Source organism: Sabethes cyaneus, chromosome 2, assembly GCF_943734655.1.
Source record: "Sabethes cyaneus chromosome 2, idSabCyanKW18_F2, whole genome shotgun sequence".
Taxonomy (NCBI): domain Eukaryota; kingdom Metazoa; phylum Arthropoda; class Insecta; order Diptera; family Culicidae; genus Sabethes; species Sabethes cyaneus.
Window position 1 is genome coordinate 156,520,173 of NC_071354.1, and position 27,787 is coordinate 156,547,959.

Sequence of the window (27,787 nt, forward strand, 5' to 3'; positions counted from 1 at the left end):
GTTATAAACTATTTGAGAAAAAAAATTTGCGCTGCTCAATTTTATTTTCAATTTCCGGCAACTTCGCGCAAACCAACAACTTTCACAGGAAAAAACTAGATTTTGTCTACAAAAAAAATTCGTGAAGAAATCTCGGAAGCACTCTCGGAAAAACTTTTTGAAAAATATGTTACTTTTACTTTTTCTTGCTTCCGTGCCACCGTATGTTACTCTTTGATAAAATGTTTTGTAACTTATTAAATATTCATTATTCATCATATTTTTCTTCATCATTCTTGAAAAACAGTCTTCACAGAAAATGTGTATTTTAGTATACTGAATAACTTTGTAGAACAATGAAAACAATAAAAAAAATCGCGTGCAAAGATATTGAACAAAATTGATTTTTAGATGCTCTTTTTAAACACATCGTTATTTTTCGCAACCAGTAAAGATAGATAATTACTACATTCAGCAAAGTTGCTTGTTTTAGTATATTCTGCAACTTTTTGGAGGAAATTTTTTTTGAAACTATTTAAAAAAACAAAAGTTAGTTTCACTCTAATAGGTAAACTCACGGTCACCCTAATACTGCAGAAAGATGCGCTATAATTTATTAATAACCTTCTGCAAAAACACCACTCTTGAACGTATTTTTTCCCAATTGCTAGTGTCCGCTTTTTGGCGATTCTGCACCACTGTGCGATGGTCAGTCGTGTTCCAAATCATTTCAGGGCATCACACATTTTGCAACTAGAATAAAGAGTGTTACGATAAAAATTTGGTCAAACAAGAATGCGTGTAAATTAATTAAATTTTTTATTCAAAATATCTAATTATTTTTGTGTTTAAAATTCAATTATTATAAAATACAGAATAAATACTCTACGCTTAACCGAATCCGATTTGGCAAATTGCTTGCGGTTTGCCTTAAACTGCTTCATACGTCCAATAATTTTTTTGGATTTTCTTTAGATTCCCTGGATGATAACTCAATATCTCTCGATTGAGCGAAGCTCTGACGTACTGGGAGGGTTCTTGTCTTTGCACGCTGTTGGTGGCATACTACTCCCCGACCTCTGTTAAGTAATGGCAGAATGTCAAGTCCGGCTGAAACAGCACGGAACAATCGAGTTGCTGCAGGCCAAGCAGCAGTCATTTTTTCAGACACTGGTTCACGTCAATTTCCTGTTTGACGGTCTAGACAGCAATGTAAATGTAGCATTTCAAGTCAAAGACACAGAACACACACTTCTACCAGCCGAGAGCCGGAGTAGCTCTTGACGTTTCGAGAATTCCTCTCCACTGTACTCGGTCCTGGGCTACTCGTCGCCAATTCGTTAGGCGTCTCGACACACGCAAGTCGGCTTCAACCTGGTCGAGCCATTTAGCGTTTAGCAGGGCCCGCCCAGTAAACCATTTGGTTTGTATATCTCGATTGCAACTGAGGTATACGAAATCATATCTGAAAGAAAAAGTTATATTTCACGCCACATAAGAACATATATGTACCAAAGTGGAGGCGATATACGTGCGAAAATTTTGTCAACTATTTGTAATTCTATTTTGCGCAGTTTTTATAACACGCTACTAAATACTCCTGAATATATGATATAGATATAATCAAATATTGCAATTGTCTATCCTGCTTTATAATTCACAGTCATGAATTGTATATGAAGACACGCACGACTACAAAACAATATCACTTCGATTTGACATACTCTAATCATTATACAATTCCAATGTGAAATTGACATGAACACGATTTAATGTGAACTTTCTATTACGATTTTGTGTTATCTGGGCGTCTATTACGGGTGCCGGTGGGGATCTTGAAAAGAACGAATTTCACTGCACAGTCGTCCGGCAACCTTGTGACGTGGCCGGCCTATCGCAGTCTCCCAACATTGGCCAGGTGTACGATGGGTATCTCTCCAAGTAGTGCCGGACACTCGTGGTTCATACGCCTACGCCACACTCCGCTATCTGTTTGTACTCCGCCAAAAATAGTCCGCAACAGCTTTTGTTCTAATACGGCAAATGCACGTATGTCTTTCGTAAGCAGAGTTACTGTCTCAAGTCCGTAGAGGACTACCGGTCTCATTAGTATGCTTCTTATCGAAATGTCTTGCGGAAATAAAAGTAGGCTCGACTTCCAGCTTGAGTGCGTCGTTCCAAAGCCAAAGACACAGATAGGATACAAAACCGGCAAATTTGGATAATTTCATGTGTTTGAAAATGTTAGCCATTTTTCCGCTTCCGGTTGCAGTATAAAACTTTTGCCACAGACTAACAGACGTAAACGTGAAGTTTCATTCCATCGTCAATAAAAACGATTATTTCAAATTTTCGCTTAAGCCAAGACTCAAACAACAGTCGCTGCGTGAAAACGTCGCTCGTCTGCGCTGGCGCTGTTGTCAGATAATATTCAAGTAGATTTATAGCATTGCTAAATTTATAGCAACCTACTCTGGCGTAGCGCGAAGACTGCATCAGGTGATGCTAGTGTTTTTTCTAAGTTTTAGGGTTGTCATTAAAACGATGTTTTGTTTGAAAATTTGTTCGAGGTGCTACGTCTGTTAGTCTGTGCTTTTGCCCACGAAGCTATTTGCAACCTGCATTCGCGTAGGCTTCGTCGTCCGCACAGCTTCCGGAATCGCATTTTTTGGATGATAACTCAATATCTCTTGATTGAGCGAAGCTCTGGCGTACTGGGAGGGTTCTTGTCTTTGCACGCTATTGGTGGCATATTACTCCCCGACCTCTGATATTCTGCCATTATCCGGCTTGGCACAACCCATTTGGAGAGGATGCAGTTCCACTTAAAAACGCTGACCGCTCTTTAATCGTCGTTAGCCCGCCCAGCTAGTTTCGAAGTTTCGAAGAAGGGTCTAAAGACGGTTATACCCAAGGCTTTGATTGACCAGCTGGGCTATAACACCTGCCAACTTTGAGAATTCGAAAGTGAAACCACAGAACATTTGCTCTGCCAGAGCAGTACACTAACATAACGCAAATTAAGGGCCTTCGGTAATGGCAATAAACGTTGCTGTTAAATTCAGCATCATTTCAAAATATATGCATGCTTCCTCTTAAATATCACTATCAGTCTTTTTTGCGCCTAGCAGTGATTAATTATGCTTGAATCAAATCGGCATTCAAATCAACCAAAAACAAGCGGTAAGTGAACTATACCGAAAAATAATAAATTGACGATATAATTACAGATCATGCTCGTCTGGTTTAGAGCTTGCCGAAAATACATGACAGAGTAATTATCTCTAGAAGCGATGCAATATTATGCTTTTTTCATAATGTGAAAATGCGTAATATAATGTTAACCTGACAGTTGCCAACAAAATCTCCTCCCCCTCATTTGGCTTAACCCAAATAATTTCCCCTTTACCTATTACATTTTGCTGCCACATTTTTTCCAGTGTAGAGAGAGACGGTTTTTTTGCCTATGACGCTCATTATTGTACGACACAGATTGCACTGTGCCAAGTTTGTGTGTATGCGGCAGTCACTCCTATGAACATCATCGTCACCGTTACTGACGGTTGGCCGCATTGGGATGACGAACTATCACAATGACTATGCTGCACACTGCCGTTGATTGCGATGATAATGATCAAGATGAACGGAAGTCGACCGAAAGAACCGGAACGAGAAACTCTTCCGACAAGTTTTCCCTGAAGGCGCGGCGCGAGAACTTGAATTTATTTGCACCAATAAGCACGCAGAATGAACGTTGCAATCATTGGCACCGGCACATTTTGCCAGAGGTAAAATGACTCGTTTCAAACCTTTCTGGGAAGTACAGTGTCGTGACCGACATAATAATATTTTATCAGATAAAAAGTTCAGTTGTACATTGATTTATTTAGTATTTCTACCTGTTAAATCGCTAAATATGATAAACATTATCGATTGTTATATGTTCGTTTTGTCAGCGTTTGTCATTTAGAAATCATTCGTCTATTTCAACTCAGCAGCACGGTGTACGGTGAAAAAGCTGATGTTCTCAAATAGAAATTCCCCGATGCCTGATTACTGTACACTCCTAGCAAATTGGCTTCATTAGAATTGCAAAACACCAGTAGATACAGCGGCCAATTGATACACCGTCGTGCTCGGTATACATTTTTCGGATTTAACGACAACCGAAAAAGTGTGGTCGCATGCAAATGACTGCACATTATCTGGTCCGCAAATTCAGCATCGCTCGTCACAGGAAGCGCACAATTCGTTTGCGGTGAGTATCCGCCGTTCGGATAAAAATTCTCGTGACCTTCTCCGGAGCCCACTCCAATCATGTATCTCGAGGTAATAACCATCTGCACGAACTTTGCATCGGTGTGATCCAATCGATACTGCAGTCCTCGATCCCGAGGAAAAGTGAAGCACGGTCCAGCCGGATCCAACCCGTAGATTTTTGCAATTTTTCCCCTAAAATTCCTTCCTACCTGGCCACAGATTTGCGCTCCCATGCTGTGGCCAACCATAGTTATCTTATCTAGAGGAATTCCTGTTGTAACCAAGAACTCTACGAACTTCGTTAGAAATTCCGACACTAACAATGTATGATTGACAGCCACCTGATAATAGTTGTAGCGAGCTAGGCGAGACCAGTTTACAGTACATACATTTGTATCCGAATATTTCATAATATCCTGTACAGTGAACTGCACCCACAAGCGCGTGGCGTTGTCCAACCAACCGTGAATTACAAACGTCATCGGTTTATTTACGTCGATCTTCATCATTATCTCGGAATCATTCAGAAACGTTTGCGTCAGTTTCGTTGAATTTCTAGTAAAAACAACAAAAGCTAAATATAATTCTACAAACACAACTTTTTGTACGAACCGATTTCCGCACCAGAAGGTAACTTCTTCCTCCATCGGATTCGTCACGGGCCCTTTCAGCAGGGTTGCGATGTCATTCTTCAGTGCCCCAAATACGGCATCCATCGAGGCAGCCAAATGGTAATCCGAACTGGTGTTGAACATATCCAGCAGACCACAACTGATGCCCTCCATTGCGGACAGCGCAGCGGCAATTATCAACGTCAGTGACGATGGCGTCGGTAACATTTTCATTAGCGGGATGCCTCAACGAAACTAATGCGTTTTCCCACAGGTCGTATGTTTATATATGAAACTGTGCCTACGCCAAGCGGGCCAGAGCGGGCGTTAGTTTTTGGAGTCTACAATTTCATTGCCACTCCGCATGGTTAGCAGCATCAGCTGTGCCACTATATCTAAACAACAAACCTTGAACTAGTTTTCCGGAACTTCATTTCAATACGAAACATGGAAAAAAAATGTTGAACTTCTAAAGGCTAAGCTCCTAAGCTACATCGTGTCGCGAAATTCAAGGTATGGGGAATTTAAACTTCGAGCAATTACCAAGAGATGCAGTACAGAGTAAAGTACGCGGCTGAGACGTTGATAGCCAAAATTGTCTTTCAAATGTTTGGAATCGTTTCGTATTGTAATACAGTTGGGGTTGCTCCGTAGTGTATGTGCTAGCTATTTTATAAAGAAATTATAAATCTCAATAATATAGACTAACCTCATGTTTTTAAAAAAGTCAGGCATTAATTAAATTTGTAACACAGTAGTCTTCCCAACATACGGGGGAAACGGTAGAAAAAAGTAATGAAATCAAATGTGTTTATAGTATCCATCAGAGTGGGACAACACGTGAGGAAAGAGCGAAAAATTATATAGGTTAGGTCATGGAAGCAACGCTTACTAGCTTCATAGTTCGTTCCTTTTTACCAGGCCAGGATCCGCGGATTTATCCAAACTACTTTAACAGCCAATTATAACCGGATCCATCTTTTCCCCAAGGCTCTGTGATTCTCAGATATTATATAACATTTGAGTAATTTTTCTACAGATTTATGAACTTTCTATGGAAATGTTCGTATTTACGGATTTCCTCAAATTTTACGGAAAATTGTTGGAGTTCGTCACCGTGAATTTTATATATCAATTTTGTTGATTTTTTCGGTGAAAGTAAAAAAAAAGAAAAAAGTTTTACTTTCACCGAAAAAATCAACAAAATTGATATATATTTTACGGAAAAGTTGAATTTCAGTTGCAAAAATCACGCTGCTTCCTGTAAATAATATTCCGAAAAGTATAACCACAGACTAACAGATGTAACACTGAAGCCTCATTCCATCGCCAATAAAAACTATCATTTCAAATTTTCACTTAAGCCAAGACTCAAACTGCACGAGAACACCGCTCGCCTGCGCTGGCGCTGCTGTCAGATAATATAGAAGTAAGTTTATAGCGACCTGCTCGGCGTAGCGCGAAGACTACACCAGGTGATGCCAGTGTTTTTACAAGTTTTAGGGGTGTCATTGAAACGATAATTTTTAGAAAATTTGTTCGAAGTGTTACGTCTGTTAGTCTGTGGTATAACTATATTTTTCAAGAGCCGATATAAAAGTTTCTAATAGAGTTCTTCTGAGAGAAACCAGCGAACTATAATGAGTAGTGAATTAAAAAGAAAAGATTTACATTAATGCTGCCACGTTGGACGCATCACTTGCATGTTTCACTTAGATGGAAAGAATTTTTCACCATTATATGCGTTAGTTGCATGATATTCTTCACTCTCCGGCTTTCGCTCTCTGACCGTAGTATATTCACATTACCAGTAATATTGATATTTTTCTAGCTGGAGTACGGAAAAATGCCGAGAAATGTTGGTTTCTATTTCTTCACACATTTTGTCAATTCTCGATATGATTTCTATAGTGCGATTAAACTTTAAGAGCTTTACTTTTGTCACGCTAATAAGCCTAAAATTAAATAAAAAGAAGAAAACTTATTCTACTATGTATATTTTATTCACGACGTATTTTGCCTACGACTTGCAGGCTTGCTCAGTGTCTGTTTTCGAACTGAGGAAGCCTGCAAGTCGTAGGCGAAATACGTATCTATCGTGAATAAAATATACATAGTAGAATTAAATTGGATAAGTTTTCTTCTTTTTATTTAATTTTAGGCTTCGTATTCTACTAAGACGCTCCAAAAACTTCAGTCAAGCTAATAAGGTTCATAAATACGTAGATGGAATCCTTATGCTGCTAATCAAAACCGGTTGAACTTTTAAGCCTTCAGAAAACAAAAAAAGGCAATGTAAAGATGGCTATAATACGAATAGACAATAAAGAGACAGCGAAGAAAATGACGACCTAAAGACAGCAAAAAAATGCGACAAAAAATGACAACAATAGAGGTCCAAACGACGAACAGACATCAGAACGTTGAAAAAATGGTAAAAAGATCACGAAAAGGCGACAAAAATACGACAAATACGAAGAAAGCAAAGCATGGGTGTATGCTGTAAGGAGGAGGTTTAGACGTTTTATTTAATGCTAGGACATATTGCCATATTCTAGTATTTTTTAGCTCGTAAACAAAAATTCTTGTAGCAAAACATAATATATTTATATCACTAAAACAACTAGTTTTCAAAAATTGCAGAATTTCGATGGCATATTAATATGCACGATAAAATTTAATACGCATATGCTGCCCAACTACGGAGACTGCTGGAAATTTATTAATTACTCTCTGGGACAGTAAAACCTTAGCTTTTCTGCTCACAGACTTATTTTCAAGCTTTTGTTTTGTTAAATTTATAGCGCTAGCTGTCAAGCAGCGAAAATCACAATCGGGTTTATTGCTGCTTTCTGCAGAGCATGATAAGACTACTTAAACTTATAGCCTGATTCTTAAAGAAGTTGTAAAAACCTTTTGGTATAACTAAAAACCCTTGGTCAGAAGGTAGTTTTATAGTGGTCATCAGAAACTTCCGATGAAGCTCATAGTTTTACTAGCGATTCTTTGAAATTAGTCATGAAAACCACTAAAGAAACGTAATAAAACTTAGAATTGGTACTTGGGAATGTACAAAACCCTTATAAGACCAATAATTGCATATGAACTTGAAGCTATGATGCTGCTCACGGAAGACAAGCGCCCAGCGGAAGGTGCTGCGAACGATATTTGGCGGAGTACAAACGGAAAGCGAAGAGCGGCGAAGACGTATGAGCTTGGAGCTACAGGCACTACATGAAGAGATTCTTATCGTACATCTTTTTCGAAAATCGGCAGGTTACGGTCGTTGAACTGTTTTTCATACAGTTTTCGTTCTACTTTTTGTCACCTGCCTCTGTGTACAATTAGTGCTGCATTTTTGAGATAAGCAGTGACGTTTGGAGATAATGAGGTAAAGGATCGTTTTCGAAAATACTTCTATTGGTTGTTTCAATATAGGTGCCATCGAAATTTCAAATATGGTCTGTTTTTGATTACTATTTTTATCTGTTGGTCAATTTTCGGCCACTATTTCTATCTGTTTGGTCACTTTTAGTCACTATTTCTGTTCATTTAGTCACTAAAATCCTATATTGCCTCTTCGGCTTTCAGCCCTGTTATTAAAGTTAGGTAGGTTTAAGTATGGCAGATTTCTTTTGGTAAACCGCTCCTTCTGGCTACACCCCTGCAGCAAAGAGAGGACAAAAACAGGCGAAATGACGTGGAAAACACAAAATAAAATTGACGAAGACACAACAAAAGAAAGAGTTACGAAAAAAATATAACGTAAGATGGCGAAAAGACGTCGTAAAGATGACAAAAAAGTGATAACATGCAGGCGAAAAACCAATGAAAATAAGCCATCAAACGACAAAGATACAATGAACAGACGCAAGAAATGCCAAAGGAGTGTCAAAAAAGACAAAAAACCGACGAAAAGACCACAAAAAATGCATAATTGGCTACGTGAGAGAAAGGGAAGCTCGCAGGGAGGGAGCCAACAGTGGGGACGAGCAACGTGGGTATGAATTACAGAGACTATAGGTTACAGAGGCGACGAGGCACTCAAAATCCGCTAAATTTTGAATCAAAACGGAGAGTACCATCACAAATAAAGGTAACTCTCCGTTTTGATTTAAAATTTAGCGAATTTTGAGTGCCTCATCGCCTCTGTAACCTATAATCTCTATAGGGCTATAGTATGAATGTATGTTCCGCCAATACTCCAGAACGCCTGGACCGTTCTTTATCAAACTTGGCACACATGGTCGCTGACATAAAAGATCAGCACAGGGGGCTGAAAAAAGTGAGGGGGTGGTCTCTTCGAAAGGGAAGGTTTGAATGGGATAAATGGGTGCGTTTCTCTTGCATTTGGAATGAGTTGTACAGCAGTTGTACAAGTAGCTGGACGACAAGAGAGGGTTTCTGAAAGGGGTGGCCATTGACAAGAGGTAGGTTCAAGAACATAGAAAGGTTTTGTCACGTTTTATATAAACTATCGAAAAGAAGACAGATTTACAAGTGACTGAGGGACAACAGGGGGACAAAGGGAGTAGACACATTTAAATGTAGAAAAAGGGGTTTGTTTTTTGCATTATGAGAATTTTCGTTTTAATAGTAGATATACAAGTAACTGAGTGACAAAGTGGCCCCGAGTAAGATGGGTCTGTCAGCTAGTAAAAAATAATACCACTTATATTTGACTTTTTTCTCAAACTGCCAAATGATGTGGCCCAAAAATTGAGTAAGGTGTCTACCTTTAAAACGTGTAAATTGATTTTTTTAAATATGGCGACCGTACATTAACCTTCCTAATGCATTAGAAAAAAGTTACATATTATGCATTAAGGGTCGAAAACGATCCAAGTTTTGAAATTGCTCTCATTCATCCATTTTCAATCCGAATTTCGTTTTCTTTACCTCGTTTGAAAGATATGGCCAAAAACTAGCACCCAAGGTATGTTGGGGAATATTTGTTGACTGATGGCCACTTCTGCGTCGGTTCCGGAACATCCGCTACCAGGTCCCGGGGGACATTTTTATATTTTGAGATAATTCTTTTTGCGGCACATCAAATCACATTGGCTTGATAAAATAAGATTAATGGAAGTGCAATGGGAACATTTTGGACCCAAGCGGCCATTTCCTCATTGGTTCTGGAACATCCGGTACCCGGTTTTTGAGGACAATTTTAAATTTTAGGATGATTTATCTTGCGACACGTCAAATTACATCAGCTTGATAACGTAAGACTATTAAAAGTATAATAAAGACATTTTGAAGGCAAATGGCTACATCAGCATTGGTCCCGGAACATCCGGTACCCGGGTTTTGGGGCCATTTTCATATTTTAGGATAACCCATCTTGCGACACATCAAATCACATCGGCTTGATTAAATAAGACTGATGAAAATAAAATAAGGTCATTTAGAAGCCAAATGGCCATTTTACCATCGGTTCCGGAACATCCGGTACCTGGTTCCGCGGGATATTTTTGGATTATGAAATAATTCATCTTGCGGCACATCAAATCACAAGGCCTTGATCAAATAAGACAGTTACAAAAGCTATGGGGACCATTTGAAGACAAATGGCCATTTCATCATTGGTTCCGGAACATCCGGTGCACGGTTTATGAGAACATTTTTGGATAGGATAATTCATCATGCGCCACATCAAATCACATTGGCTTGATGAAATAACACTAATGGAAGTACAATGGAAAAATTGGAGCCAAAATTAGCATTTCACCATCGGTTCCGGACTATCCGGTATCCGGGTTTTGGGGACATTTTTGGATTACAGGGTAATCATCTGCCCCGAGTTACCCCGTTTTATTGTTAATTATAAATACCGGGTACCGGATTATATGCGACTGACGCCCCATTATACTTCCATTGTTGTTATTTTATCAACGCGATGTGATTTGAGGTGCCGCATGGTGAATTATCTCAAAAGCCAAAAATGTCCCCCGAAACTGGTACCGGATGACCCAGTACCGATGGTAAAGTGGCCATTTGGCTTCTAAATGACATTGTTTTACTTCCATCAGTCTTATTTTATCAAGCCGATGTGATTTGATATGTCGCATTATGAGTTATCCTAAAATACAAAAATGTCCCCAAAAACCGGGTACCGGATGTTCCAGGACCGATGCTGATGTAGCCATTTGCCTTCAACATGTGTTTATTATACTTTCAATAGTCTTATGTTATCAATGTGATGAAATTTGACGTGCCGCAATAGAAATCATCCTAAAATTCAAAAATGGCCTCAAAAACCAGGTACCGGATGTTCCGTAACCGATGAGGAAGTGGCCATTCGGGTTCAAAATGTCCCCATTGTACTTCCACTAGTCTTATTTTATCAAGCCAATGTGATTTGATGTGCCGCAAAATGAATTATCTCAAAATATAAAAATGTTCCCCGGGACCTGGTAGTGGGTGTTCCGGAACCGACGCAGAAGTGGCCATCAGTCAACAAATATTCCCCAACATACCTTGGGTGCTAGTTTTTGGCCATATCTTTCAAACGAGGTAAAGAAAACGAAATTCGGATTGAAATTGGATGAATGAGAGCAATTTCAAAACTTGGGTCGTTTTCGACCCTTAATGCATAATATGTAACTTTTTTTGCTGTGGCTCTTCTAGATGTCGCTGAAAGCTGAAACTCCCCCACAATGCAAATTTTCCAAAGTTAGGAAAAATCAGAAAATTTCAAGTCTCTAGCTCGTACCGTTACTGAGTATCAAGCTTTGTAAGTATGCCGATGGGTCGAAAACGACCCCAATGCACTAGGAAGGTTAAGGCTTTCATCGACTGTGGTCTGTGGCTAACATTCATTTGGGCAATCGTCTGTACATATGCTCCTGATGCTGCAACTCAAAACAGAGATATCAGGGTTGCATTATGTGTTAACTGTAAAGTTCAGTAAATCTGTAAAATTTACATTAAGATTTGATTATTAAAGGAAGTAGATACGCTAGTCTTTGATTTACTCATTCATGAATAAAAAGTATACCATCAGAACTATCTACTGGCGGCAGGGTCCTCTAGACTATCATAGTCTTTGTATCGCCCGCTCATTTTGCACAAGTGTTAGTGACAGATTAAATATATAGCCAAACGTGTGCCTATGAGAACGCTTTACAAACACTATGACTGGCTAATACACTCTGTTGCCGTCAGGAGCCACTTTACTGACGATTGAATCTGCGAAGAGTGGCGTATCTAGTTCTTTAATAATCTAAGCTATAAGCACAGACTAACAGACGTAACACTTCGAACAAATTTTCTAACAAAACATCGTTTCAATGACACCGCTAAAACTTGGAAAAAACACTAGCAACACCTGGTGCTGTCTTCGCGCTACGCAGGGTACGTTGCTATAAATTTAGCAATGCTATAAATTTACTTGTATATTATCTGACAACAGCGCCAGCAGTTGTCTTGGTTGAGTCTTGGCTTAAGCGTAAATTTGAAATGATCGTTTTTATTGACGATGGAATGAGGTTTCAGTGTTACGTCTGTGCTATTAGGCAAATATTATCATATTAAACTCTAAACTCTACAGAAAAATGGCACCACAGTTTGTGCTTTTTTAGCTTTGTTCATTTTATATGCAATAATATTAGTGCTGGTATCCAAAATTTTATGAACTGTTAGCTTGCAAACTAGTAAATCATGATTCATAAGTCATGATTTTTGAAGCGGTTCGATTGGTGGATGTCAGAATTTGAAGCCACAATTAATCGTTTATCTCTTGCTGTTTACTTCAATTTTATTGACTTTCGTTTGATCGTAGAATGGCTTCTTGCACTCTTAAGTGAGTTTACCTGTAAATTGGCTGGATTTAGTAAAAACTACTCAAAATGCTCTCAAAGAGTACAAACTCAGATTTTTCGACTAAAAGATCAGAAGCAGAAACTTAAAAGTACGTTATTTGTCACAGAGACTCATTCGTTTATCGGTAGCAAATAGCCAAAACTGGTTGAATTTTCTTCCCGAAACTTGAGGTCATTTTAAATAGTTTTAGCTATATCCGACCTATTTACCAGGTAGACTCATTTAAAAATGTGGATTTTTCTAAAAGTTTCTTACACCTTTACCCAGATTGTCGAGCAAACGTCCCGTTTCTCGAATTGATACGCCTATCTTATTATAGATTTCAATCACTACCTTTTCTTTCACACTCAAAACATTTTCTTTGTAGTTTTAAACTGTCTGATTGAGTAAAAAAAATTCAAAAACCATCTTAACCGAAGAAAAACGTGGCAAAATACACCGCCCAAGTAACCAAAAGTTCCGATAAATGGGGTTTTTTTGGCTTGATCAGCCAACGAAATGATCATAAATAGAACTCTATTCAGCTTAATTTTTAAGTAGTTAACCGTACTTTCAAGTTCGTATTTGGTGAATAAACTTCGAAGTCGCTATATAGAACACTGTTCAGCTCAAAAAGAAACTCCAATAATCTTTAAATTAAAAAAGATTGGAAAATTTTCCCACTTCTTTCCTGTTGATTTATAGATTTCCCACATTTAAACTAAGGCTTTTAATTTTGGTTAATAGTGATTACCAATATCAATTATGTTTGTTCGATTTAATCGACGTTTTTCGGCGAAATAAGTATGAAGATTTAAATTACCAGTTAGTCCGGACGTTTCGAGCTACTACTGGTCTTCGCTCATCATCTGCGGACAACTTTTTCGTCCATTAGGTTCTACTTCTACTACCTAATGGACGAAAAAGTTGTCCGCAGATGATGAGCGAAGACCAGTAGTAGCTCGAAACGTCCGGACTAACTGGTAATTTAAATCTTCATACTTATTTCGCCGAAAAACGTCGATTAAATCGAACAAACATTATGGTGGCGGCGATTATCTGAAATCAACAATATCAATTATTTTATTTAATGAAAGATCATCAGAAGAATAATCGACTGTTTTTTATAAACATTATTTTTATTGTAACTTACCACACACCACCAACCAAACCAAACCTCGGGGATTTGAACTCGAGTACTTCCTTTCGGTGACTTAGATGCATAACACTGCTCCGTTGCTGGAATATGCGGTTTGCATCGATTTTGCTCGTTGTGCTAATTTCTCATTTCTCATAGCCCAAAACGAACTTACACTCATAATCAACTCATCGGCAAATTTCATGTCACTAGCGGCGTCAGAGATGGCGCAATGCATCAGGATAGGCTTGCAACGCGGAACTCTCGGGTTCAAATCTAAAAGCGGTAGGTGTTAGAGTTTTTTCATATGGTCTATCTTAGTTGCATAAACCGACTTTATAGAAGTTACGAGGAGGCGGAGGTAGGAAATAAAAAGTATGAAAATAGAACTTTAAGTGCTATTTTATAAATTTTTGACAGAGTTTCCTTAGAAGCTGCTTAACTCTTTATACAGCGAACTCAAGGCAACTTTAAAGTTTGATTAATTACGGGTAAAGCTGGTTAGCAAGCTATAGAGCCATAAACATAAAGCTTAGTAACCTTCCTTAGACACCATTATCCGAACTTCTAGTTACCTTCAAATTGCGTGTTGAACTTTCAAGCTGCATGTTGAACTTTCAAGTTGCAACAGCTATTAACGGTACTTTATTGAGAATGAAGTTCGGTTTAAAAATGTAGTGTCTGGTTGTTCAGCAAGGAAGTTCTGCGGAACTAAATTTGAACCAAATATGAACTTTCAAGTTTATTCCTTAAGTGAAATTCGAACTTTTGGTTGCTTGGGCGTGCGGCTATAGCAATTGGACACCAAGCAGCAAGGAGCAAGGAGAAATGTGACGCCATTGATTTTGTGAATTTCTAAACCAGTTTTTTGTTTGAAATAAAAATTCTGTTCATGAAAATATATTCTCTGTGTTCAGATTGGCAAGAAGAATACTCCTAACAAATAAATACTAAAACAGAGTTTTTGTTTTAGGCAAAAAACTGCTTTCTTTATTCGAAAAGTTGATGATTGTTCATTTCCCCTTAATGAAAACACGTATTTATAACAGAAGCAACAAACACACGATCACATTAACCCATAGACAACGTACGTTGCACTAATACTATTAGAGGCATATTAATTACGCATACTGATATCACGATAAACATTGTCATGTATGTATATGAAAAAAGGTTCATTCAAATAAATACAAAGCTGAGCATTTCAGTAAAAGGACACTACATACTTGAAGCAATATCGAAACCTCAAAAACAATTATTTTATTGGAAATGTAAAAAACATGCAATATTTTTATAGATCGCACAGTACTTCCAATTCAGGCATTCGGCAGGTCTGTGAGTTAGAAGCCTATAGATATCGCGTAACGATATCAAAAAAATGGTTGCTAACTACAAAAATGGGAAAAATGGTATGTTTTGCTTGTAGAGCTAGCAATCGTCCCTTTTACATACCGGCAGATGAATTGAATAAGATTTCCATTGGCCAATCCAGAATGTATCATCCTTCAATAAATAAAATCAAATGCTTGTCGTATCGCAGATGGCGCTAGCTGCAGAGACCGATCCACTATCGTCCAAATGTCGCTTGATTTCTGGTTAGTATTTGGTGCTTCGGAATAAAACTCCCATTCAGTGTTCTGATTTCATTTCCGGCGGGAGATTTTACATGTGGGTGTCATTGCGCAGAAAATCCATTCCAGGTTCACCATTTTTTGACAACGGCCTTGGCTTTTCAAAACGAGCCGCACCCAGCTCGGGCCCTCCGTCTGCCCCGAATGCTGACAGGATACCATAGGGTATTTATGTGTATGAACGAACCAGTCAGCCATCGTTTTTTACGATTGGCAGCAGCTGCAGCAGCATCATTCTCGTTATCGACAGCCAGCATAGGCGGGTTGCTGAACGGCAAGGATGCTAAATTTGAAGCAACCGAACAAAGGCAGGTGGCGTGGTTCGGTTCGGAGCAGCTGCCTGCCACCGCCAGCTACTCCACGCGTGAGCCTATATATGGAGTCTTCATTGTCCGAAAAATACACACTGTTTGTATTTTGTACGCATGTAGGTCATCGAGAATCCCCTGATCTGTATATTGGATTTTCGTGTGTGCTAGCAGCAGCCATAATGACTGGGTTTTTCGTAGTAGGACGTGTGTACGTACATGTAGTAACACATGCACCACCTTGTTCGGTCCCAATTTGGGTGGGGTCCCACACTATGATGCTAGGAACAGGCTCGAAAACTGCACCCGCTTTGACGTAGATCAGGCATTCGGTGCTGGTGCATGCAATGCAATCGGACATCTGCATCACAACTACGTACGAACGGTCAGATGCATACGTGCGTACAGATGCGTGCTGCGTGTTGGACTGTGTTCCTTTTTGCTAGTTCGAAAAGGTCAGAATAAGGAACTCATAATAATTTCGGAATTATAATAATGTTATCATCAGACATAATTTTTGGAACTTGAGCAAACTTAAAAATAATTTCTAACTAACTTTAAAAAGTTTTTATTCAATGTATCGCTTTAAAATAAAACTAGAAATATTATTAAAATAAATCTTTCACTTTAAAAACACTATCGCAGCATTGTCCGTATCGTCCCGTATGCACAACCACGCGTTCACTGAAAATACATCGAAATTTTTAACCTAAATTTAAAACAAGCACCAGTGGACCAGTGTTCCAATACCACATACAATACCCTTCGCATGTGCAGTAAAGCACATGGCTTGTACTTGGATCTGGGAAAAATAATGGTACCAGTCTTGGGGTTTTAACTCATTATTCATTCTATAATGATCAAATTCAGAAAACTCGTGCAGAAATTGCTAATTTTCGGAGAGCGAAAATGATCATGTGGCTCGGCAATTATTCACTTAAATGGCTAACATCGTATTCGTTTTGTTTGGGTTCCATGAACTGGGAATGTTTCTTTACATAATCACCCCAGTGGCACACAGCTTGTGTTCACCGCCAGTCGATCAATATTGTGATTGTCCAGGAATGTAAACGAAAAAGTCGTCGTATCAATATTGTGATTGTCCAGGAATGTAAACGAAAAAGTCGTCGTATAGGTTTGTAATTTTTTCTGTATGAAAAGTATCACTTCGACCAGTATTTTGATCAATTGTGTGTCGGTTTTTCACCGCTTTTCTTTTATGCTTTTACTGCTTTTTAACCAATTTCGCTCTCTAGAGCCAGGAAGTGCGAGGTCGGCTTGCCCACTTGCTTGTTATGGCAGACTCGGTAACTTTGCGGCTGCAGGGCCCTTACTGTCGAAATCAAAAACTCACGTATTCTATCGTATTAAGGGTCCGGCACTCAAAGTGTAGCCAACTTCAGGCCATTACCGTAGCTGTCACACTGACAGCAGCTGTCTACAGATGTGCTAAATGACATTTCTGAATATTGTTTACAAGCATGCATTTTTTTCTAAAAATGAACGCGAAAAAGTTACAGGCTATGGAATTCAAATGTAACAAAGTGATTATTTTATATTTAGCAGAAAAATCACAACCAGCGATTGTTCGTTAGCTCAATCATTTCGATGTGAAAAGTTTTTGTTTATCGTGCCGCAACTCTCGGGTGCTTTAGAAAATTCTCAACTCTCTCATCGGGACATCGGGAAACAACTCGGAATCGCGCAGTCAACAGTGACTCGTGTGGTAAACGTTACTACGAAGTGATCAGCATCACAAGCGTGTCGTGGAAGCGTTCAAGCGGAATCCCAATGCTTCGGCCAGGGATGTGGCCAAAAAGTTCAATGTGTCCAAGTATGTCGTTCAGAGAGCCAAGGACCAGGAGAGACGAACGGCAAAATACGGTCACGGGACCAGGAAACTATACACCCAGATGCTGACGAAGCCTCATTATCTCATCATGGATAATGATACTTGCGTCAAGGTGGACTTCCGGTACCTTCCGCGGCTACTGTTCTGCACCAGCCAGCACAAGTTTGGTGTTCCGGAGGAAGTCAGGAAGTAGAAACTTTCAAAGTTTGCCAAGAAATATATTATTTCTGGGATTGTAAACGGGTGATCTACCTCAAGGAGTGACTACATTAGCGTCCGCTTTCTCTGTTGAAGCAACACGAGAGCCCTACAATCTTCTGGCTGATTAGCTTCGTGCCACTATTCAAAGAATATCCTAGAGTGGTACGAAACCAACGGGTTCACTTTCGTACCCAAGTAGTAGTAGGGGAAAGCCACCATCATTTCAAGGACTTGCCAATGTATGTGGGTAGAATTACAGTAGATTCAAATTTGATTATCAAATGAATTTCACACAAATGCTGTTACAGGAGGACCAAAAGGGATTGGGCGGACCCACAAGCAGAGGCACTTGTGCGCATTCCGGGGTTATAAGAGTCGCCTTCCAGCATTAGGATCCTTCCATGTAATAATCAATTTCGCTGTACCAACTTTAACCCACGTGATGATTTGTTTGTTTTGAATTGAGAAGTGCCATATTTCCTTCAGACCTTAAGGATTCAGGTTGGCAATCCACTCCATCATCCAGCCTTCCACATTTATGATATCAATAATAATACTATTAATAATATGATATTAAGAGGAAATGTGGTATATATGGGTATATAATGAAGTGTGGTATATAATAGAACAATCTCACCAGCAGTCCTACGTATGAAATAGAATAGCGTCCTTTGAAGTTCCATAAGTGTTTCTAATACTCAATTTAATTTTTTCATTTTGGTATCCATGAGCAGTATTGAAACTCGTTTTGGCCAAAGTTGTTACTATATAGCAAGAGATGCTTTATAAGCTAAAACGAAAAAAAATAATTAAAATAAAGATCAGGCAGCCGGGAACCACCCAGCATCGCACCTCTTTGCTTGGCTACTCAAAAGACCATTACCAGGTATGACCACGTGGAGGCGCTAGGTAGGGGCTTGAAATGGCCAGAGCTATATTGGACGCTCCTCATTTGCCTTCCCCATTTCATACCCAACGGGTTCACTTTCGTACCCAAGGACATAAACCCCTCGCGACGCACCAGAACTAAGGCTCATCGAAAAACACTGGGCTATTATGAAGCAAGCACTACGGAAATATCCTAATGAGGTCAAATCTGAAGAAGACATGAAGAAAAAGTGGGTTTCCGTACGGAAGAAGCTGCAGCCAGATGTTGTACGGAACCTTATGAGTGGTATTAAGCGTGAGGTGCGAACATACGGTTATGCTATTGAAATTGAATGAAATAAATCAGCCAAAAGCTTACTAATGAGTTATATTTTATTGTCTGAAAGTTTGAAAAGGATCGATCAAGTATGTAATTTTTACAGCGTTTTTTCCGTGATGCAATTTGATGTGGGACACCCTTTATAATGGCAACCCTTCTCATGATTTTGCACCTGATTCATTTTTGCACATGATTCATTTGGTCATTTGCACCTCATGATTTTGCACATGATTCATTTGGTCATCAGACTTAGTACCAGACCGGTACTAGACTCTGTACCAGACTGCGCCAGACTTGATGTGATATCACTCATATTGCTGTGAGTGGCAGTGGTGAATTCAGCTTTCCCGTGTGAGTGACCACTCCGCCCGCAAACTTGGTGTGCTATCCACATGCTACCTCTTGGTAAAGCCATCCTGCATTAGAGACCTTTCTGTCCATCGACTTTAAGTGCTATCACCCACACTATTGACAGCTCTCCCGTAGAAGGATGCTTTTACTAGACATCTGTGAGTGACATCTCCGTCCGAAGACTTGAAGAGCTATCGTTGCTTCTGTTACAGTTTGCTCAGATGTGGACTCTGCGCAACTCTGGACAACATTATGATTTCGGCGGAGCGGAAATATCAACTGTAACCAACGGTTACACCTTTGCTCAAGGTGTGTCCGATCCACTTACACCTACATTCAGGATTTTCGCTTGATGATATAGCCGATTAAGAAAAGAGTCCTGGAATTTGTTGATCTTCTACAATACAATGCGGGTTGTTATATGGCCTATTCTTGATTAGCCAACACGGAATCCAGCTTGCTGCCGCCGAAGAGTAGCATCGACCTTCTGGATGACCTGGATCGATCGACGCTTGATCGACAGACTCAATACCTTCCTAGCGTTCCCCAGGTTACAACTGTCTTCAGTTTCTGCTGATTTTTAGGGGATCTGCTCGTGCTCCGATACCATCTCGATAGTCACTTAAAATATTGAGATGAAACTCCGCCAATGTAAACATTACACTCTTAGCTAGTATCAATCATAATGTCATCAATCAAAGCGTATGGGTAACACAAATATCACTTTGACAGAGCTGGATTGAATTTAATTCTTTGTGGATTGTCGGACTCAATGATTTAGCGAAAATTAAAACATCACCGACGGCATTAAAAACAGCAAAAGTTCATCTTTTTTGGAATTTTCATACTAAAAGCTTTAATTCTTGCACTTACAATTAGCTCATTATGGTTTGTAGGGTATTGTCATTATCGTCGGGCCACTGTTATGATCGGGCCATCACGATTTTACAGTTTTAGTAACTCATGATATCTATGATGCAACCATTGTAAAACTTCTTACTGTGATAGCTAACTTTTCACAATATTGTGAGGTTCAATCGTGTATTCAAAACACCCGTACTGAATTCAGTGACTAAATCTTACCAAAAAAGTTTTCCAGGCGCAATGAATTTTTCTTCAAGAAATGATTCATGAAATGCAATTAACGAGATATATTTTGAAAATGTATGAAGTGTGTTGTGCTGCACACGAAGACTATAGAAAAATCCCCTCCAGTAAGATGTTTGGGATGGCTAAGGTGAAATACTAGAAAAGCGCTATTTGTAAAGGTCGGGCCACTTGAATAGTCATGGTTGGGCCACCATAATTTTAAGCGCAGAAGCGCAATAATCGCGAGAGTGTCAGTCACGTAAAATGTGATGAAATAAAGCAAAATTAATACGATAAAAACCTAGATTTTTGTTGTTTTTTTTTCATTGTAGTTGTACACTTCGTAAAAGACGATTGTAGCAATATTGATTTTACATTTCGCAAAAATGCAATTAAAAATAGGGTTTTTGTACCTATATGAGTCGTTGTTCACGGAATTCATTTTTTTCATGTCTCTATATAGAATTTCAATACGTATGTCTTAGAATTTCTGCGGTGGCCCAACCTGCACAACATGGCCCGACTATGACAACATTCTTTGTCTTCACGTAAATGCCTATTACTTTTTTATTTTTCAGGCTTTTGAACTGATTCAAAAAACTGATTCAAAATATACCTTATTCTTATAGACCTTTGCAACGATGTATTTAGATTTCCAAAATTCCTTTTGAAATGAAAGTTATGGGCGAATTCCAAAACGTGGCCCAACCCCGACGACACTCCCCTACTAAAGCGAAACCATATCAGATCGTATTAGATACAAAGGAAACGTTCTATTACCTTGCTAATAGTTCAGTCTTTTCTGTAAGCCTGCCAGTACATTGTTGCCTCCCAGTCGTCGCATGTTCTAATCTCGACTGGGAGAGACTGTAAGAGTTAATAGTACTAGCCCCGCAATTGTCCTGTACTATCATACCTGACTGCGAAGTCTGTCGAATAAAAATAGGAGGTCAAGTTATGAATGTAATGTAGCGGAATGTAGCACCAAAGCTTCGCTTTGCATATCTTCTTCGACATTCGGTACAAGTTATTAAATGAAACGTGTCGTTCGTTACACAAATACTAACGTCTGGTGTTCCTTTAGTTGTTTAACCATACCATAAGTGTAGCAAACCGGATATTGTATCATCAAAATATTGTAAGCCGTTTTCCAGTCCGGATTTTAAATCTACGCGCTACACTCCACAGTTGTTCATCCTTTTTCGATTTTCCCGGTAGTGTTATATCGACCAGACGAAAATGGTTATTTTTATTGCACTCGTAAAACACACGCACAATCTTTATGTGTCGGCAACGCGGCAAAAAGATTTTTCATTACCCGGCTGGCTGGTGCCCCGTACTCTGGTAGAGTACTCTATTCCGTGTTTGATTTGCAGTGAATAGAGTAATGCTCCGATGATACCGAACGATTTCGTCTAGATTTTACTATCCATTTTACGATGAAATACACTTAGCTTTATATATCTATGGGAAGGAACTGTTGATTCAAGGGAAGCATCTCAAATTTTTCAACGCAGCAAAAATTGTCGAACTAACCAGTACGATTAGAGGACGACTAACAAGAGCTTTTTTTAAATTTAATTACAAACATCGGAAAGATTCCGCTGATAATAAAATGACCAGTAATCAAAATTGCAAAAGCCAACTTAATTCGTTTTGTTGCGTAAAAGTGCAATAGAAGTTTCATCTCTTCGTGGGTTTGCAGTTTCAAAGCCGAGTAAAAAAAATTCCAAAAGGGAACAACACAAGATTTGAACCAAATCAGAGCACTTTTAAATTTCGGTAGTATTTCTTTACAAAGAATCGTTGATACACATTTCAAACTGAAACCCAATCTTTATTAAACTTGTCTAGATAAATAGGACTCGGTATGTCCATAATCCGCCAACGGTCCGTATATTTTTTCAATTCATAAAAGATGAGGGCGCATGATTGTTTGTCTCCCAGGTTGATTGCATTAGCTAACTGCATCTCCACCAAAAGTGTCGCTACTTTGTGGAAGAATAATTCAAATATAATTTAAGACTTTTGATAAAAAAAAATCAACGATATAGAATACTTTCTGAATACCTCGTTTATACCGAATAGTAAATTTACACTCAAACACTAAATTTTTTTAGTATTTAGTATAACCTCAAATGCGTATATTTATTTTTCCAATAAAAGAAAGAGGCCCATTCTTGGTAGAATTTTCTGCCACGTTTAAGTCTGCATCCAAATTTTCACAACTCTGCCTTTCTCCTGACCTGACGGTGCGAATCGTTTCCAATATATCGTGCCAATATTCCGAACTACCAAAAATGCGTTGGCACCGACCATCTGCCGCATGTCAGCCAGCCAAATTTCGGATTGTTCCACCAAATGCTGCGCTACGCTGCGGTGCGGTGCGGTCCGGCCCCGTCGGTGTCGATCTGACTTTTACGATGCAGACAGTCAGCGCAGCGCCCGAGTGTCCACATGGGTGCAGGTAGCAGACGAACCAGTAATTCATAAATTTTACTGCAAATATGGTCCAAATTGGTTGTCATAAATAAGACGGCCCTCGGTTTGTGGTACGGCTGCTGGCTGCCCGGTTGATACCTCTGACACCCCTCGAGACCGTTTGAACTGATGCCATCCGGGTTAGCGAGGGGGAAAAACCTTTAAGCAAGGAATTCAGCATCAAGCGTGATGTTCTACCTAATTTTTTGAGATATAATTCGAATATTTAATGCTACAAAATAATTAGAAATAGGGTCCGGGAGAGTACTTTAAGCATGCTTCTAAATTCAGCCTATTTGACTTTTCTTTCGCAAATAAAAATATTTTGCCGACATTTTAATATGTTATAACTATTTTCTCAAGACTGTAAGTAATCTATTATTTTTTATTAAAAGAACGCCAAAACCACCTGTTCTTCCAGTATATCTAGGCCGAAAAAATAGATGCAATCGCTTAATGGGCTGAAAATCCTCTCCCTTACCCAATTATAACAAATTTAACAAAAAGGAGAGCACTGACGAAAATAAAATTAATGAAAAAAATATCATGTTTTGAATGTCATCATTTCATGATAGATACACGAGAGTTTTACATTAGTCAATCCAAAATTCCTTCGCATTTAAAGTTTTATACAATAAGTGAGATATTTTTTGAAATAAACTTATCCATTATTGTGTTGACTTTTCCGTTAATTTTGAAAAATCATTAATTTACTAAGAATGGTTGACCCCGTGACACAAAAATACATTTTGCGTCTACAACAGACAAATGTGTCCATTCAAACATATTTACACCATGCGACTTCCAACAATATCTAAATTGCCTAGTGTGCCTCATGTTAGCAAATAAAATCCTGATCTGCGTTAACTTTTACAACCGCAAATACTGACAAACAAGCAAAAACGGACAGCAGAGAAATGCAAAGCACTAATACAAAAGGACTGTGCAGTGTGCAGTGCATCCTTACCGTCGAAAACCAGCTTCCAGCAGAACCTAAACTCAGGATATGTTTTGTTATAAGTTTTCCACACGGGAATTGATAACAGCAGCAGACCGCGTCTCTACGTATGAAGGACAACTGTGTGGCTCTCCTTTGTGCATGGCAATTTGATTTTGGTGCTCCGAGGCATTTCACGGTTTTACACTGTTGGACTTCGCTTCCATCCACACGCGGATTTTGCATCGAAGTCGATTACTTTCCATACAGGGCGCTTCCAGTTGCACAATTGTTCTGCAGGAAACTTTACAACTCCATGACATTGGCCGGGTTCGGTCGATGTACACCAACCCACGCTAGCCCCTCATCATATACTACAGTCGAGTTAAATTAGTAAAGTGCTAAAACTTCTCATTTCTAAGTAGCAAAGCGAAATCGATCTTCTATTACTGGTAGGAAAATTGTTTAATTCAATTGTGAATATTATCAGTTCTTACATATGTTTTCTAATGCCAAACTAAGACATTTAAAAATGGTTCAGAGTATACAATTTAAAAAGTAGCTCAAAAGCAAAATAGCAAAGTCTCGGTACTATATACATTCTGATTGCGAGTCTTAAAGCAAGAATAGTGCTATAATTCTATTAACTCTCACAGCCGCTCTCAGTCAATCGAGAATCGAACCCACAATTACTGGCTTGATAGTCCAATGGCATACCTCACCGAACACGGCTAGGAACCCCGTAGAGCACATACGTTTATGTCATTCTTCACTGCACACGACCGACGACGCCAGCAAATACCTACAAGGAGGAAATTAACATTAGCTTGACTAGTTCCACAACCGAAACAATGGCGTTGCACGGACGATTAGTCGCAAACTCTAATTACCAATTTGTTAAATGAACCAGCGGCAATTACGGAAGTCATACTGAAAGAAATTTTGAACAAAACAAATGGAGTAGGTATAAAGCTGTTGTGGCACGAATCACGAAACTGCATCGTAGCTCTAAATGCGTCACAATCTACCTAGAAGAGGGTCATTGACTTTCCCACCGAGCCACATGAGAAGTCGAGTGTTGTTAAATCTACTGTAATTTCAAATAGTAGAAAATTCGATTACACATCTGCTGATGTATTTGACTATGTAAGATGGACCTTCAATACTAAGCAGATTTTTGAGCAAAATCCGAGGCAGTTCCTCAGCAGCGAACGTTAAAAATGCTCAGCGTATCCTATCCACTATAATTACAACCGTGCAAATCAATGCAGTTTCGAAATAAGATACAGTAGAATATAATCAGTTAGAAAAGAGACCAAACTGTTTCATTTATGGACTTGAGGAAAATGGTCTACACGTATCCCAGCTAACATTTTCATACGTATAAAAAAGGTAAAAATCAGCATTACGTACAGATATACATGCTAAATAAATCGTATTTCATGCGCAAAATTGACCTATCGTTCCTATTTTGGAGGCGTGATTACGTGATAACGAATAACTTTGAGCGACTATATAAGTATTTATATACGATAATATCCGATTAAGCGCGAGTCGCTCCGTACTACTCTACGATTTTGTGCTGAAAATCGTATGTATGTCAGTCATTATCATTATATACGGCAGAAAATCAACTTGATCCCACTTTATCCAGCTTTAGTTACGATTTCGAGTTTGTTAGGAGATATTTACGATAGTTTTCGTACATTGATACACGAGTTGGTGCTAGCTGGGATCAGTGCTGTTAATATTCATCAGCATAACGTTCAAACTTCTGGATTATCAGTCTTCCTTATATTGAAAATCTGCTTGCTTTGATCAAACGTACATAATAGCTAAATGCAGCAAGCATGAACTTCATGCACGAGAATATAGAATATCAGCGCCCTGTGATATTGTAGCAAACTGATATTCACGTTTGAGCAGTGAAAATCAATAAAAAAAATTTATGTTGTGGTTTAGCATCTATTGCATTCAGCTGTTGAAAATAAATTTTTTCTTTTCACTAACTGCATTTAAAATTGTTTTTTAACTTAAGTGAATATCACCTTCTGGATTTGAAAATCACTTTCTCCTGTTCTACTTTCACGATATATTGAACTTGTATACTATGATGAAAATCACAGTGCAGAGGCATAAAAAACAATGTATGCTGAGAAAAAAAATTTTCTGTTTTATTTGAAATTCGGTGATAGTTTAAGGCCCTGGCTGGGATAATTGTACTACAACAACAAATCTGTACCACAGTCAGGGATGCCACATATAATTCTGTGTTTTTTGTTGGAAAAATCTGACAATCTGTACGGCGAGGAAAAATATCTGTGCACAAATCTGTCCAATGCAAAACAATGAGAGTGAAAAAGATAGAGAGTCATTTTGCTGACTATTTCCGTCTCTTTCACTCTCATGTAAAAGCTCAAAAATCTGTTTAATCTGTGTAATTTGGCGAAAATCTGTATTCTATGCATACAGATTCTGTACAGGTGATTTCTTTTAAATATCTGTTAAACACAGAATAATCTGTGCATGTGGCAACCCTGACCACAGTATATTCCGGGGCTCTTATCTTCTCTCGGCACATTATTTCGACACTTTTCAATGTTTTGCAGATGCACTGGTGGAAACAGTTGAACTTTTTTATATTAGATAGTATCATACCTAGTTTTGTTCCTCCAATTTTTAACAATCTATACACGCACACATACACTAGACATGTGACTATCTAATATACTGGTGCGGCGGTAGTTAAATTGCAAAAACACTTGGGTACAAGGCTTCGATCGATCCTTTTTTTCTACCGCAGTCACACCACAGCGCATTCAAGTTCACACCGTCCGTTTAGTGGTGAAATAAAACGCAATGCAAAACACAACTGGCAGTTTGCTCAGTCAAAACGCCGATTGAACGCAGTAGAACGAATGCATTCTAAGCCTTTTTAACATTGTCGTTTCGGTCAAGTTGCCTTTACCATTTGGAGTAGCGAAAGACTGCAAAACAGTCAAATGACTGGCAGTCCCCACATTAACGAAAAGCAACCGCGCTATCGTATATTCAATACTAGAAAAAAACAACCACTACCTGTGCATGGAAGAAGTCGGTCGGACTCCGTCCAATACAAACGAACATTTTGCTTGCGTCGGATCGATGTCTGGGTGACAAACTATTACTGTGAGCAGCCGATTTGGAGACAAAAAGAGAAACGATAAAATACGTCATCTTATGCTTCCAGTCAGGTTGCAGTTTAGATTTTTCACATGAACGCGCAAAGCAGGAGTATGACTGTTTGCTGCTGCTGAGAGGCAGCATGAATTATAAAACGGCAGCAGGGCAAGCAGCAGATTGACTGGATTCAAAAAACAGTCAAATGATCGTTCAAAAAGCGCAGGTTGAATGCGGAAAGTGTACGCATTCACGGCAGTCACATTCAACTTGCGAACCCTTTTTAAGTCCTGTTTGGGTACTAATGGAGAGAGTGTGGGTTGGAGTGCCTCCTACCGTTAAACGACCTAATATATTTTTGGCCTCATATCGAAACTTCCCAGTTTCATCCAGTTTATCATTCTTCGCAACAAAAGCTCCTCCACTTTATAAAAAAAAGTTTACGTTGGACCGCGTCAGAGTCAGACACAAGCAAAACAGAAAAAGGTAACAGTATGATTGCTTTGTATTCAACTGGAAAATCGCTACTTGCACCGTCTCATAAAGTGAGCCAAGAAAGGCTGAAAAACAACGCTCCGAACTTCTTTTTGACCGCACAATGGCCTTAGAATTTACCACATGCAAATCCGATTGATGAATCTCTCTTGGCCATTTTGGAAAACAAGGCTCGAGCTGAAAATACACCATCCTCGAGATGCTGCAGAAAGCCATTGTCCGTGGATGGTTCAAAATACTGGCAAGTCGCAATCGTTATTGACAGCTGACACGTACGACATCCTG

General features: G+C 39.0%; 1 protein-coding gene across 1 annotated transcript; it reads right to left on the minus strand.

The window, feature by feature from the left end:
* Positions 1 to 3,965: 3,965 nt before the first annotated feature.
* On the minus strand, positions 3,966 to 5,078 carry LOC128736235 (lipase member I-like). Its single transcript, XM_053830715.1, has 2 exons — positions 4,852 to 5,078; positions 3,966 to 4,794 (listed from the first exon to the last, which is right to left on the minus strand). Exons 1-2 carry the CDS (start codon positions 5,076 to 5,078, stop codon positions 3,966 to 3,968), a joined length of 1,056 nt encoding a protein of 351 aa, XP_053686690.1.
* Between the last annotated feature and the right edge of the window lie 22,709 nt (positions 5,079 to 27,787).

What these genes read in the sequence shown, in the direction of transcription:
- LOC128736235 (XM_053830715.1), bottom strand. Translation starts at nt 5,078, where the DNA reads ATGTTACCGACGCCATCGTCACTGACGTTGATAATTGCCGCTGCGCTG. An exon ending in ACCTTCTGGTGCGGAAATCG is followed by an intron (nt 4,795 to 4,851) that starts GTTCGTACAAAA and finishes TGTTTTTACTAG; the next exon opens with AAATTCAACGAAACTGACGC.